The 14,560-nt window shown below is 47.1% G+C and overlaps 1 protein-coding gene and 1 pseudogene across 1 annotated transcript in view; both read right to left on the bottom strand.

The window, feature by feature from the left end:
* Positions 1–11,666, bottom strand: part of LOC127236891 (general transcription factor II-I repeat domain-containing protein 2) — a 32,908-nt gene extending 21,242 nt beyond the window's left edge. Inside the window, exons 1-5 of the mRNA XM_051204862.1 lie at positions 11,500–11,666; positions 7,856–7,956; positions 5,586–5,724; positions 2,323–2,424; positions 283–466 (exon numbers count right to left, since the gene is read on the bottom strand). Coding sequence (XP_051060819.1) covers positions 283–466; positions 2,323–2,424; positions 5,586–5,724; positions 7,856–7,951 — 521 coding nt within the window. The 5' untranslated portion in view covers positions 7,952–7,956; positions 11,500–11,666. The remainder of the gene's footprint in view (positions 1–282; positions 467–2,322; positions 2,425–5,585; positions 5,725–7,855; positions 7,957–11,499) is intronic.
* Positions 9,377–10,247, bottom strand: LOC127236919 (phosphatidylinositol-glycan biosynthesis class X protein-like; annotated as a pseudogene).
* Positions 11,667–14,560: the final 2,894 nt, after the last annotated feature.

The following is a 14,560-nucleotide window of genomic DNA, read 5'->3' as shown; positions in this document are numbered from 1 at the left end:
GTACATACCAGGTGAGTGCTTTATATTCAGCTGTGGCCTCAGACCATAATGATCTTATCTATCTATCTATCTATCTATCTATCTATCTATCTATCTATCTATCTATCTACCTACCTACCTACCTACCTATCTATCTACCTATCTATCTATCTGAGACAGTGTTTCCGTATATATCCCAGGCTGCCCTTGAACTCACTGTAACCCAGGCTTGCCTCAGTACTTCCCTTACCTCAGTCTCCTGATGCCTTTAAGTGAACTGCTAGAGGACACAGAGCAGATTACCTGTTTATGGTGAACGAAATCCCTGCTTTGTTCTCCAGAATGCACCTCAGGGTTGCAAGACTGTAATGGTCAGGGTGCTGAAAGACCAGGCCTTCCGGAAGGCCCTGTACCACCACAGCTGCCTTGTCCTGAAGCATCTGCTCATAGGGAACAGGGACCATGGCTGTTGTCCCCAGTGCTTTACCTAGAAAAGGAGGTGAGAGATGGTAAATGATACTTGCAGAAGTTTCCACCAGCCAGCTCCACCCACAGAGACACGTGGCTGCTCTTTCTGCTTCCTGGGTGTCGCTGCAATGTGATCCGTCAGCTTCCTGCTCCTGCTGCCATGCCTTCCCTGCCTGTTGCCATGGCTTCCCTGCCATGATGGACTCTATCCCTCCTGTGATGGTTAATCTTGGTTGTCAACTTGAACGCATCGGGGAGTCAACTAAAACCCAAGAAGCTGGGCACAGCCGTGAAGGGTTTCCTTGACTGGCTCATTTGAGGCAAGATGACCCACCCTGAATCTGAACCTCCCCTTCAGATGGCAGCCCACACAAGAGGGTATGGGAAAGGGAAGATGTGCACTTTGCCTGCTTGCCCTCAATCTCGTTGGCAAGTTCATCTATCCTGCGCCTGTGGCGTTCTTTCACTGATATTAGAACCTACTTCTTTGGGATTCCAACATAGCCTGAAAACTAGCTAAGACATTTAGCCCCGTGGACTGAACAGCTACCAGAACCTTCCTATAAGGAGACAACATTGCTGGATTAGCTAGACCATAGCCTGTAAGCCACTCTATTAAGTCATACATATGTGTGTGTTTGTATACATATGTATGTGTGTAAAAATGTAATTCATATGTACATAACACATATATAAGGTATACACAATCATTTGTATATATAATATATATTCTCACACACATATACACATATATGTAAGCCAAATAAACCATTTTCTCCCCAACTTGCTTATTTTGTTTTGTGTTGTTTTTCAAGACAGGGTTTCTCTGTGTAGTCCTGGCTCTCCTGGAGCTAGCTCTATAGACCAGGCTGGCCTCAAATTTATAGAAATCCACCTGCCTGTGCCTCCCAAATGCTGGGATTAAAGGTTGCACTACTAATGCCCAGTTCCAACTTGCTATTTGGTCATGGTGTTTTGTCACGGCAGCAGTAACCCAAACTGGGGCTGGAGTAATGGTTCAGAGGTTAAGAGCACTGACTGCTCTTCTTATTGGTTTTTCAAGACAGGGTTTCTCTGTGTAACAGCCCGAGCTGTCCTAGAACTCACTCTGTAGACCAGGCTGGCCTTGGACTCACAGAGATCCACCTGCCTCTGCCTCTGGATTGCTGGGATTAAAAGCATGTACCTGGCTAGTTCTTTTACCTTTGAGAAAGGTAGCCCATGGTGCCTGATCTCCATGTTGGTAACCCACTTGCAGTGATCCTCCTGCCTCAGGGTCCTAAGTGCTGAAATCACAAGTATGCTCCATCATAGCTAGCTTTCTTGGGACATTTTCCTATAAGTATATGTGTATCATTGTACTTTGTTCATATTTGTACTCATTACACTCCCCTTTCTGCTGCATAGCTGTTTGACAATTTAGAGGTGTTTTGTGGGTTTTTTTTTTTTTCTTTGTGATGCTGAGGCTGGAACTAAAATCCATCCCCCAATGAGGGGCCAGAGGAAGAGCGCCTGCCTGGCATGCATGACACTCTAGATCATGTCCCCCTTCCCACAGTGCTGTAAAATAAACATATACATTAATGAATAAATGAGTTCAAAGATGGCGCACTCATGGGCTGGACAGGGTTCAGTGGATAAAGTGCTTACTGTACAAGCATGGTGAACTGAGGGTGATCTGTCTCCTGAACCCACAACGGAAGGAGAACACCAGCTTCCTGCAAGTTGTACTGTGACCTCCCTGTGTACCGTTAGACGTGTGCAACTCTCTCTCTGACACACACACACACACACACACACACTCACACACACACACACTCACACACACACACACACACACACACACGGGGATGCCCATGCGCCATGGGGACTCACGGTAACAAAGGCAGAAGTGGTTCTCCACTGCTTTCCTGAGCATCTGGACTTCTCCATTTTCAGGACACAGTGGTTTCTCTTCAGTCAGCCCTTCCCCCTGGCCTGCAAACACAGGATGAACATGGGTCACAGCGAGAGAGCAATTCTTTCTGCCCTGCCCCAATCTGTATTTCTGGTATTGAGAGGAAAAGGAGGGGGAAAAAGGAAAAATCATAAATGACCCTTTTATATAAAGAAAGAGGGCTTTTTTGGTTTGTTTTTGTTTTTATGAGGATGGAGGCCAGGGCTTCATACTTTCAAGACAACCGATCTACTAATTGAGCTGTTTTTTCCCCAAGACATATTTCTCTGTGTAGTCTTGGCTGACCTGGAACTCTCTCTGTAGACCAAGCTGGCCTCGAACTCAGAGATCCACCGGCCTCTGCCTCTCGGGTGCTGGGATTAAAGGTGTGCACCACCACCACCCAGCATAGGGTTTTTTTTTAAGATTTACTTTTATATGCATGTGTGTCTATATGACACATGTGTACGGATGCCCTTGGAGGCCACTAGAGGGCATCTGGTCCCTTGGCACTGGAGTTACCAGAGGTTCTCAGGTCCTGATGGGAATGCTGGGAGCCAATCTTGGGTCCTCTGGAGGTGCTGCCAGCCCTTAACAGTGCACTGACCATCTCTCCAGTCCCAACAGAGTGGCAGGTTTGCATAATGAACAGGACCAAGCATGATGTCCACCCCTAAAATAAATGACTGCCCCCATATGCCCAGGTGAGTACTGGCACTGATGACCCCAGCACTTGGAGTCTGAGGAAGGAAGACAGGTACAAGGGCAGCACTGACTAGATGCTTTCAGCTGATCCTGTCTCAAAACAACAACAAATAACAAGAAAAATCTTCAAATCAGCAACTAAATCCTATACCATCTAAAGAAACTAGAGCTGGGCATGGTGGCACATGCTTGTAATCCCAGCACTCAGGAAGTGCAGGCAGGAGGATCATGAGATGTAGGTTATCCTCAGCTACTTAGTGAGTTTGAGCCAGCCTGGGTTACATGAGACTGTCTCAGCAAAAGTAAAACTCCAGAAAAGAAAATCCCAGCTGGGCAGTGGTGGTGCACGCCTTTAATCCCGGCACTCCGGAGGCAGAGACAGGCAGATCTCAGTGAGTTGCAGGCCAGCCTGGTCTATAGAGTGAGTTCCAGGAAGGCCAGGGCTACACAGAGAAATTTTGTCTTGGAAAAAAAATAAATATACTAGCAGGGTTACTCAACAGTATCAGGATTGTATACATTGCCATAAATAAAATATATTATTATTAATTTTATCTTATTTTTTTTCCACAAATAAAAGTGTTATAGAAACTGGAGAGAGAGCTCATCAGCTTTGGCTACAAGTGTGTGCTGTTTTCATAGAGGACTTAGGCTTGCTTCCCAGCACCATTGTCAGGGGTTCGCTACTGCAGCTCCAGCCCTTTGCTGGCCTCTGGGGGAACTGCACTCACATACACAAAAGGCCCCAGACAAACTTAAAAACAAAAACTAAATCTTTAAGAAAAAAAAAAGTACCTGCTAGGCAATGGTGATACATGCCTTTAATCCCAACACTCAGGAGGCTGGGGCAAACTGATCTCTGTGAGTTCAAGGTCAGCCTGGTCTACAGAGTGAGTTCCTGGAGAGCCAAGACTACACAGAGAAACCCTGGGGGTGGGGGGGCGCTATGGATGAGGGGGGAAGGAAGGGTCATGCGATGTAGCCTTGGACCCTGTGGTGGCCCTAACTTGTGAAGTTTAGCAAATGTCTGGAAGTGAGGTCTTGCTGGAGGAAGCAGGTCACAGGAGGTAGCCTCTGAAAGTGACATCTGTTCCCATTCCATTCTTGGCTCTCTGCTTGCTGTCCACTATGAGACAAGCAGATCACTGCCCTACATGTGCTCCTGCCCCACGTGCTCTGACTCATCAGACTGTAAGCAATGCACAGAGCCACTGAAACTGTGAAGCAAATCTTTTTACGTCTTTCTTATTTTTAATTATGTGTATTGTGTTTGTGTGTATGTGTGGTGTGTGCACCTGAGTCTATGAAGTGACTGCCCATGAAGGCCAGAGGCACTGGATCCCCTAGAGCTGGAGCTACATGTGGCTGAATCTCCTGATGTGGGTGCTGGGAATTGAACTTAGGTCCTCTAGAAGAATAGCCCATATTCCCAACTGGTGAGTCATCTCTCCCAGGCCCCCAAACAACTCCTCCCTTAAGTGGTTTACATTAGGTATGTACCTAATACAACCATAGTTCAACATACAGAAACCAATGCATGTGGGCTGGAGAGATGGCTCCAAAGTTAAAAGGTAGGAACTGCTTGTCAGGCCGTAGCTCAAGCCTTTAAGGCCAGCACTTGGGAGGCAGAGGCAGAAGGATCTGTCTCAGTGAGTTTGAGGCCAGCCTGATCTACATAGTTACTTCCAGGACAGCCAAGAGAAACCCTGTCTCAAAAAACCAAAGAGAAAAGTAGGAACTGCTCTTCCAGAGTTCTTAGCACTCACAGCAGGTGGTTCACAGCTGTTTGTAAGCCCAGTTCCAGGGGATCTGGTACCCTCTTTGGACTCTGGACACCTATACTCACATGCATACACACACACACACACACACACACACACACACACACACACACTAATAAATAACAGTTAATCTTTAAAAAAAAAATCAATAAATGCAGCCAGGTGGTGGTGGTACACCTTTAATCCCAGCACTCAGGAGGCAGAGGCAGATGGATCTTTGTGGGTTCGAGGACAGCCTAGTTTACAGAGTGAGTTCTAGGACAGCCAGGGCTACACAGAAAAATCCTGTCTTGAAAAACCAAAGACCAAAACCAAAACCAACCCAAAGAACAACAACAACAAAATCCACAAAATCAATAAATATAATACACCATGTTAACAGTACGACGAGCAAAAATCATATTATCAGGCTAGGCATGGTGGTACATGCTGTCAATTCCAGTACTCACAAGTCCAATGCAGGAGGATCTCTGTGAGTTTAAGGCCAACCTGGTCTACACCAAGTCTCAGGTTAGTTAGGGCTACATAATGAGACCCTGTCTCAAGAAAAATGTTCATAAAATGAAATATGAGGTTAAAATTGGGGATACAGCATACAGTTCAATGGTGGAGTACTTGCCTAGCACATGTGAGGCCCTAAATTCAATCCCCAATATAAAAACCAACCGAACAGACAGACAGCACCAGGAGGACACACTGCAATGATGGCCACCTACAGTGCTGTGCGAAGTCTTTCTGGAAATCTTGTCTGGCGTTGACAAAGGCACAGCCTCGATCTGTTCCCACTACATACACGTCTGTCTCATACACAGCAATGCAGGCCACCTCAGCCTTGGACTTGGCCAGCTCTTTACACTGAAACAGAAACACAAAATGACAATGGTGGCTTTTACACATGCAGGTCTAGACTTGGTTAGGTCGGCTGAAGAGCACTGCTGAAGGGACAGAAGGAACAATCAAGTATATGAACGATGGCACACACCCATGACCCTAGCATTGAGGAGGTGGAGGCAGGAGGATCAGAACCTCCAATACATAGCAAGTTCTGGGTCAGCCTGGGCCGGATGAGAATCTGTTGTGAAATATTAGTTGAAGATGCTTACATTTGTTTAGGCTGTGCAACATTTGTTTAATGATGCAAAGATAAGTTGTGTTCTTTTACATTGCATTTATTCAGCTCTGTGAAGCTGTGTTACTGTGCCCGTCTAAAACACCTGGTTGGTCTAATAAAGAGCTGGGCAAGAGAAAAGATGGGGGGCTGGCAGAGAAAATAAGTAGAAGGAGAAAGAAAAGAGGGGATCAAGGAAAAGAAAAGGAGAGAGGACACCGGGGGCCGGCCACCCCGCTACCCAGCCAGCCATGGAGTGAGAAGAAAGGTATATAGAGTAGAGAAAGATAAAGCCCAGAGGCAAGAAGTTGATGGGAAGATTTAAGAAAAGCTGGCTAGAAGCAAGCCAAGCTAAGGATCCGGCATGCATAAGTAAGAATAAGCCTCCATGTGATTTATTTCGGAGCTGGGTGGAAGGCTCTTTCCATAACTACTTTTCATTTTATTATGAGTAGTAGTAGTAGTAGTAGTGTGTGTGTGTGTGTGTGTGTGTGTGTGTGTGAGCACCAGCACGTCCACATCACAGTGAGGTGGAGCATGCCTATGATCCCAGTACTGGGGGGGGGCAGAGGTGTGTGGATCTCTATGAGTCCAAGGCCACCCTGGTCCACAAAACAAGTTCCAGGGCAGTCAAGGCTGCTGCACAGAGAAACCCCATTTTGAAAAAAGAAAAGAAAACAACTTGCAGGGGTCACTTCTCTCTGTGGGTCCTGAGAATTGAACTCATATATTCAAGGTTGGTGCCAAGTTCCTTTGTCTGCTGAGCCATCTTGCTGGCCCCAGCTTATGGTTGTTATATTTACCTACAAAAACACATACACACAGGATATAAACCCTGTGAAGGGATCTGACCTACCTCATGTCTAAAAGAGGCCTGGTGAAGGGGAATGTTCTTCTGTATATATGCTTCTTTTATTGATTAATGAATAAAACACCGACTGGCTGACTGGCCAGACAGGAAGTGACATAGCCAGGCAGAAACTTGCCACTAGCTAACCATGGAGGTCTGTACAGACAGACAGGAAGTGATGGAGCTGGGCAGAATCAGGATATAAGCAGGGACAATCAGGAAATTGCTCTCTTCTCTACAGAGTCACCATGTAGAGCCCGGGAAGAGAGGATGCTCAAAGCGTTCTCTGGTAGGATAAGACCATGTGGAAATACATAGATTAATAGAAATAGGTTAATAATTAAGACAGAGCTAGCCAATAAGAAGCCTGAGCCACTGGCTAACAGATTTATAGCTAATATAGCATCTATGTACTTATTTGGGTCTCAAGGGCTGAGGGACCTGCTGGGCCAGACAACTTACATCAAAAGCCTGGATGTAGGAGGCCCATCATGGGTACTTACTTGTCAAATGCAGGAATGGATCCATTTCCATATCAGGGTTCTGGGGGCAGATACTTCTAGTTTTCTTTTCTTTTTCTTTCTTTCTTTTTTTTTTTTTTTTTTTTTTTATGGGGTTAAGAGGATGGTCTCACATGTCCCAGACTGGTCTTGAACTCACTCTGGTAGGCTAGCAAGATAGCCCAGGGAATAGATAGCCTCACGACCAAGTTTGACCCATGTGATGGAAGAACACCAGCTTTCCAAACACAGTTCTCATGGCATACACATGAGCACACACATCATGTACACTAAATATGTATAAAAATATCAAAGCAGCCCCTACTCACACCCTTGATAACCTTGAGCTCCTGATCCCCCTTTCTCTACCTCCCAAAGTGCTGGGGTTTACAGGTGTGTACCACCACACCCAGACTGAAGGATATCCCCATAGAGACAAGGGGGGGGGCATGAGAAGTGACGCTGAAGTGTGTCACCATCCTTCAGTTCAGCAACATGTGAGATGATGGCAGAAGCAGAGTGTCTCACCATGGACTCCAGAGCAGACATGAGGAATGTTACCACCATCCTGCTGTCTGAGGACTCATCTCCAATGGGCAGGGTGGACATTGCTACTTGGGCCATTGTTCCTGTAGAAGAGAAACAAGGATGTGAGTAGTGTCAGTGTCCTTGTGATCACATGATACAGCTCTGTGAGTTCATGAACTGAGGGTCCATTATGGTTTCAAGGTTTGATCCCCAGGCTGATACAGGATGGAGATGCCAGTAGCTTTGGGATGTAAGGCATCCTTTGGACACTGAAGGCATGAGGTAGTTCTTGTAGGATATCTAGACCCTACCTAAACTTTGGGTCCCACAGCAAAGAAGCAAGGTACCTGGAGCCAGATAACGGGACAAATTCGGAAAGAGCAGAGAGAAAAGAGCAGCCACAGCCAACTCTTACTTTGCTAACTCCTCATGCAAAAAGAGACTGAGCTCCTGTGTCCTTCCACCTTACTTCCTCTCTCCACTCAGCTGTTACACTTCCTGTCTATCTGCACAGACCTCCAGACCTCTATGGTTAGCTATTGGCTGGCTCCACCCTCTGATTTTTAGGCAAGCTTTATTATTAGAGTACAAACAAGATGTCACCAGAGAGATGGGAATGTGTGTTTGAGGTGGGTCCCATCATGGCAGACCAGGAAGTTCTTGAGGAAAAGAGTGCTACATATATTTCTTAAACCCTTAAATGCATGGCACTGGCCTGAGACACAATGTACAGCCAGGAGCTGGCTGGTTATTTTATGGTCTCTGGTCATGTAGAGATGAGATGGTCGATCAAGAAGCCAAGCTTTTGCCAGGCAGTGGTGGTGCTCGCCTTTAAAACCAGCACTCGGGAGGCAGAGGCGGGAAGATTTCTGTTGAGTTTGAGGCCATCCTGACCTACAAACAGAGATCCAGGACAGCCAAGGCTGTTCCACAGAGAAACCCTGTCTCAAAATAAATAAATAAATCTAAGAAACAAAACATAAGTCTGGGGCCATAGCTCAGTGGTTCTGGGCTCAGTCCCAAGTATAAACAAACACAAATAAAATAAAACACCCACAAAGCCTGACCCAGCAATTCTATCCTTTAGTAAACACCCACAAGGATGCAAGAATAAATACCCACATCCAATGCACAGAACTAAAAACAGTGGTGTCAACCACAACACAAAAAAACTTGCTTTATTTATTCTCCTACCTTTAAAAGATTATGTAGTTATATGTGCAAATTCATGTGTGTGCCAGAGAGAGATCGAGAATGAGAGAGAGAGACAGAGAGAGAGAGAGAGAGAGAGAGAGAGAGAGAGAGCGCACATGTAGGCCAGGAGTGCTTTAGATTCCTTGGATCTAGAGTTACAGAGGGTTGTGAGTTCCCTGCTGTGGGTTCTCAGGACTATACTTTGGATCTCTGCAAGGGCAGCAAGCACTCTTAACTGCTGAGCTATCTCTCCAGCACCTCCATTTATTTTCATAAAAGAATAGGTCTTATTTATTGGCTTCTCAGAAAACATTAACTGCATAAAACTCAGTGAAAAAAGACCACATTTGAAACAGCCTCAAGGATCAAAGGAGAACACAGGACTTCCGGAATGTACTGAAGAGTTTGTATAGTCAGCCCCCTGGAACTCGTGGGGTCAAATTCTTAAATATTGATTTATGCTTCATGTTGCTCCAGCAGATATCCTCACTCCCCAAAGGACAAAGAGCTGCTATTTTGGACTGAGACCAACATTTCAAAACTGGGAACTCTTGATCACAGCACATCTGGCTTGTTGGCCACAATCAGGGTGCCTCCATCTTGCCTTTGTGGCAGGTGACATTGATAATGCACAGATAAAAAGACTGGCAAACAACCAATGCACCTTGCATCTTGGGGACATAAACGAGGACTTCAGATTCTTTGGACAAATAGTTACAGGCATCTCTGTTTCTCTCTCACAATGAAGCCAACTCCAATGGATCCACAAGTTGTCCTTTTTGGCTGTAATGTTAATCAAGAGCTGACATGTCTTGAGAGTTCTCAATGCAGTGTCCAAATTTCACTTTTGTTAAAAAGTTTCTCAGCCGAGCTGTGGTGGTGCACCCCTTTACTCCCAGCGCTCGGGAGGCAAAGGCAGGAGGATCTCTGTGAGAGGCCAGCCTCATCTACAAAGTGAGTTCCAGGACAGGGAGAGCTTCACAGAGAGACCCTGTCTGGAAAAACCAACCCCCTCCAAAAAAAAAAAAAAAAAAAAAAAAAAAAAAAGGTCTCTCAGGAAACCATCCTTCAAAAGTTCTTGCCTTACAATAATTTCTAAAGAAATGGCCCTTAATGGCAGCACCTGCTGAAGACCCGAGATGCCCAGAGGAGCAGGCAGGACACCTGTGGAGGGGCGTGCTTGGAAGAGCTCCTTCATTAAAAATGTGTGTGTGTGTGTGTGTGTGTGTGTGTGTGTGTGTGCGCGCGTGTAGGAGTGTTTTGCCTGCACTTACGTATGCGTACCACATGTATGCCTGGCAATGGAGGTCAGAAGAGATATTGGATGCCCTGGGACTGGAGTTACAGATGGTGGTGGTTGTGAATTGCCAAATGGGTCCTGGGAATTGAAGCCCGATCCTTTGCAACAGCAGTACAAGTTCTTAACTGCTGAGCCATCTTTTCAGACTCTCCTCTCATATTTTTTTTTTAAAGGAGCACCTGACTATGTAATTTTTATCCTGTAACTTTCTGAAATCCTCTTGCTGCAGCATCTCCAAGTGCTGGGGTGACAGACACTTATAAGACACCACAGTACACTTTACTTATGCTTTTCATTTTATTCTGTTTTTATTTTACTTTGGTGGGGTTCTTTTTCTGACTTGCGCTACTTGTATTTTAAAGGGTGAATTTTCCTATCTCTCACCAAAGCTGTTGTAATTTATTTAGAGACAAGGTCTCACTGTTTAGCTTCAGCAGGCCTGGAACCTGATATCCAAACCAGGCTGTCCTTGAACTCGGTCCACCTGAAGGCTTGCACCACCACTGCTAGCTCATTTCTGGTTCTTTATGCTGAGGACCTGCTGGAATGTTTTGGGTACAATAGATTATATACATTGTTAAAATAAATTTCACTTAAGGAGGTTTTTATTATTGTTGTATTAGGTGTTATGGTCATAGGGCATCTTGCACTGCCCAGTTCCTTTCCTCAGTTTTCCTTAGACACGCATGCCCTAGGCCTCCAAGAACCCCAGACCCGCCCCCCAAATCCTTGGCGTCAACAGGCAAGGCGTGACAAGGGCGGAGCCAGAGCACCGTCACTAGGCAACCCCTTGGCCCCGCCTCTTCCCCTAGCCAATGACGAGCTCCCACACTCAGCGCAGGCACGTCAGGTACCCCATGATCTCCGTGCTGCGCACTCGGGCCTAGTCCTTCCCCGCCTCCGCGCTCCCGTCCCAGCCAATCAAAACAGAGATTTCGGTGTACGCCTTGCGTGCGCGGGCCCGGTCGCCCAGCGGCGCGTCTCCCCCGCCCCACCCCCACTCCTCAGGGCCCGCTCGCCGTTCGCTAATTGGGGTTCGGAGCCGGGCTCCGGGCGCCTGAGAGTTCCGCCCCGCGCCCTGCGAGCTCTCTCTTCCCCGGGGGACTTCCGGAAGCGGGAGTTGTGAGGGAAGCGGCGGCGGAATACGCACCTGACGACCCTGCCGTGCGGGCCGCGCCGGGGGTCTGAAGCCTGGGCTGCGCGTGCGCAGCGGCCCTGGACCAGCGACGGGAGCGCACGGGGCGAGGGAGGGTGCACCGAGGGTGCCTCCTCTCCAGCAGCCTCTCTACACTCCCTCCTTTCTTTTAATTATTTTTTTTCTTTCCGTTTTTTTTTCCTCCCTGTTTGCTTTCTGGGAAGGTCGGCTTCCCGCGAGTGTCCGGAGCACCCCTAGTGGGGATGGCCACTTCCGGTGCGCTGCAGCGCGGCTTCCGCAAGGCCGCCAGCTTGGAGTGCTTAGCGCGCACCCCCGCGCCGTAATGTGCATGCCTTTCTTGATATACATATATTCTTAAGTTTTGGCTTTGGGTGCGCGTGCTTATGGAGGCTAGATCATTGCATTTCCTTTTTTTAAAATTGTATGCCTTGCCAGGCGGTTGTAGTTCACGCCTTTAATCCCAGCACTCCGGAGGCAGAAGTAAGCGGGTCTCTGGTTTCGAAGTCAGCCTGGTCTACAGAGGGAGTTCCCGGCTACAGAGAGAAACCCTGTCTCGAAAAATAAACAACCCCCCTAAAACAAACAAAAAATTGTGTGTCTCTTATATGTTCATGTATGCAGCGTTCATGCATGCCTCGGGAGCTATTCTTAAAGCACTGCCTGCATTTAGGTGTTTTGCCAGTATGTACACCATGGAGCTATTAAGGCATGTAAGTGTTCTCTGTGTGTGTGTGGGGGGGGGGAGCTGTGTGTGTGCACCACGGAAAGGACAGAAGTCGTCACAGGGTTGTTAGGGGAAAAGGGTCAGCCAAAGAACCACATCCTGACCCTGAAGTGGGTGCTAAACAAACACTTTGTCCCTGCCCCTGGAACCAAAGCCTGGGAGAGAAATACACCCTGGCCCTAAAATTAGAGCGAAAAGGAAAAAAAAAAAAAAAAATCAGTGACAGAAACACACTTTGGCCCTGAAATCAGAGCCAAATCTTCCCGACCCTGAGCAGGAAACCAATCCCTGAACAGGAGATCTAGCCAATCTGAGCTCAGGGACTGAAATCTGACCAATCCGAATCCTGGGAATCTTCCTGGCAAAACTCCACCTCTGAGAATCCCTATATAAACCTTGTTCCTGTTCAGCTTGTAGCTGTTGGCTGCCACCCTGGCAGAGGTGGTCACTCTCCTGGAGCAGGGCTGTAACCCTTTCTCCCCCCTCAGCAAGGTGGAGTTTTTACATTCTGGGGGACTGGAGCTCAAGTGTAACTTCTCCAGGGAAGCCCTCCCCTGCGGGAGCAGAGCTGTTATACTGCTGGGAATTCTTTCCCTGAAGCAGGGCTGTAAGCTGCTACACATACTGTCATCTGTGGTATTCCTTGGCTCCCGATTCCGAGCATACCTTTCCACCCGAGCTGTAACACTCAGTATTCTTTGGCTCCCCAGTGCCAGAATTCCTGTCCATCCGATCTGAGCCACTGCAGTGCTTACAGGCTGCCATGGACCTGGAGTTTAAAGTGGTTTGAAATTGTGTTACACCATGTCGATGCTGGAAACTGATCTTGGGTCCTCTGCAAAAGCTGCAAGTGTTCTTAACCACTGAGCCATCTCTCTGGCCCCAGTTTATGAGAGGGTTTTGGTTTCTTTGCTTTAAAATTTATTTGAAAAGGGGCTCTTGAAGAGATCGCTCAGCTGTTAAGAACTGGTAGTGTATTTTCACAAGTCCAGAGTTGGATTACCAACATCCATGTCAGGTGGCAGGTCACAAGTGGCTGTAACTCCAGTTCCAAAGGATCAGAGGTCTCTGACCTCTGCAGGCACTCATACACACTTAGAAAATAGAAATCTTGGGGGCTGGAGAGATTAGTCAGTGATTAAAAGCACTGGCTGCCCTTCTAGAGGACCCAGCTTCAATTCCTAGCATCCACATGGCAGCTCTTAATTGCCTGTGACTTAAGTTCCAGGGGGAACTACACCCTCACACAGACATATATGCAGGCAAAACATCAGTCAATATACATCAAATAAAAATAAACCAAACAAAAATAAACTATTAAAAATAAAGCGTAGTAACAGTTTTTAATTGCTGGGTGGTGAGGTGCCTCAGAGCATAAAGGCCACTTGTCTTGAGTATGAAATTCTTGAGTCCATCCTTGGAACTACAAGGTGGAGGGAGAGTAGCAACTCCCCAAAAAGATGTTCCTCAACTTCCACACCTATGCTGTGGTGCCCGTGCACCCCTCCCCCCATATACAAATGCATAAGTGAAATGTATTTTATTATTTTTTACATCGAGGCTGGGCTTGGAAGTGCTTGCCTGTACTCCTGGCACCCTGGAGGTGGATGCTGGAGGCTCAAATTCAAGCAACATAGCAGAGGCCAGCCTGGGCAACATGAGACCCCGTTTCAAAAATACAAACACAAACACAAACGTTTGGTTTTATTGGGCTGTGGAGAGACTCAGGGCCTTGCACATGCAGGCAAGCATGCTGCCACTGAGCTACACTTCCTGTAAGTGTAAATCTCACTCTGAACCCACCTGTTGTGAGCTGCGTCATAAATAGGAACAAAATTGATGTGCAAACACTGCCACCTAGTGGCCATGACTCACACTGTAACCGTCCTCTATGTTTATTCTCCCCCCCTCCCAGGGTTTCTGTTTATCCCTGGCTGTTCTGGAACTCTCTGTAGACCAGGCTGGCCTCAAACTCAGAGATCCTCTTGCCTCTCCCTCCCAAGTGCTGGGATCAAAGATGTGTGCTACCACCATTTGGCTAATTTTTAAAGCTTTTTAAAGAATTATTTTTATTTATGCGTATGTGTGCATGTCTGTATGAGTGAATGCATGTATGTACCCATGGAGCCCAGAAGAGGGTTTCAGATTCTCTGCAGCCAGCTGGAGTTACTGGTGGTTGTGAGCCACCTGATGTGGGGTCTGGTACAAAACTTGGGTCCTCTGCAAGAGCAGCAAGCACTCTGAACAGTTGGGACATCTCTCTAGCCTATCTCCCCTTCCCCCTTGAAATAAAGGCTCACCCGGCAGCCCTGGCAGTTATGGAACCCACTG

Source organism: Phodopus roborovskii, unplaced genomic scaffold (assembly GCF_943737965.1).
Source record: "Phodopus roborovskii unplaced genomic scaffold, PHOROB, whole genome shotgun sequence".
Lineage (NCBI taxonomy): Eukaryota > Metazoa > Chordata > Mammalia > Rodentia > Cricetidae > Phodopus > Phodopus roborovskii.
This window is presented reverse-complemented; position numbering and strand designations above follow the sequence as displayed.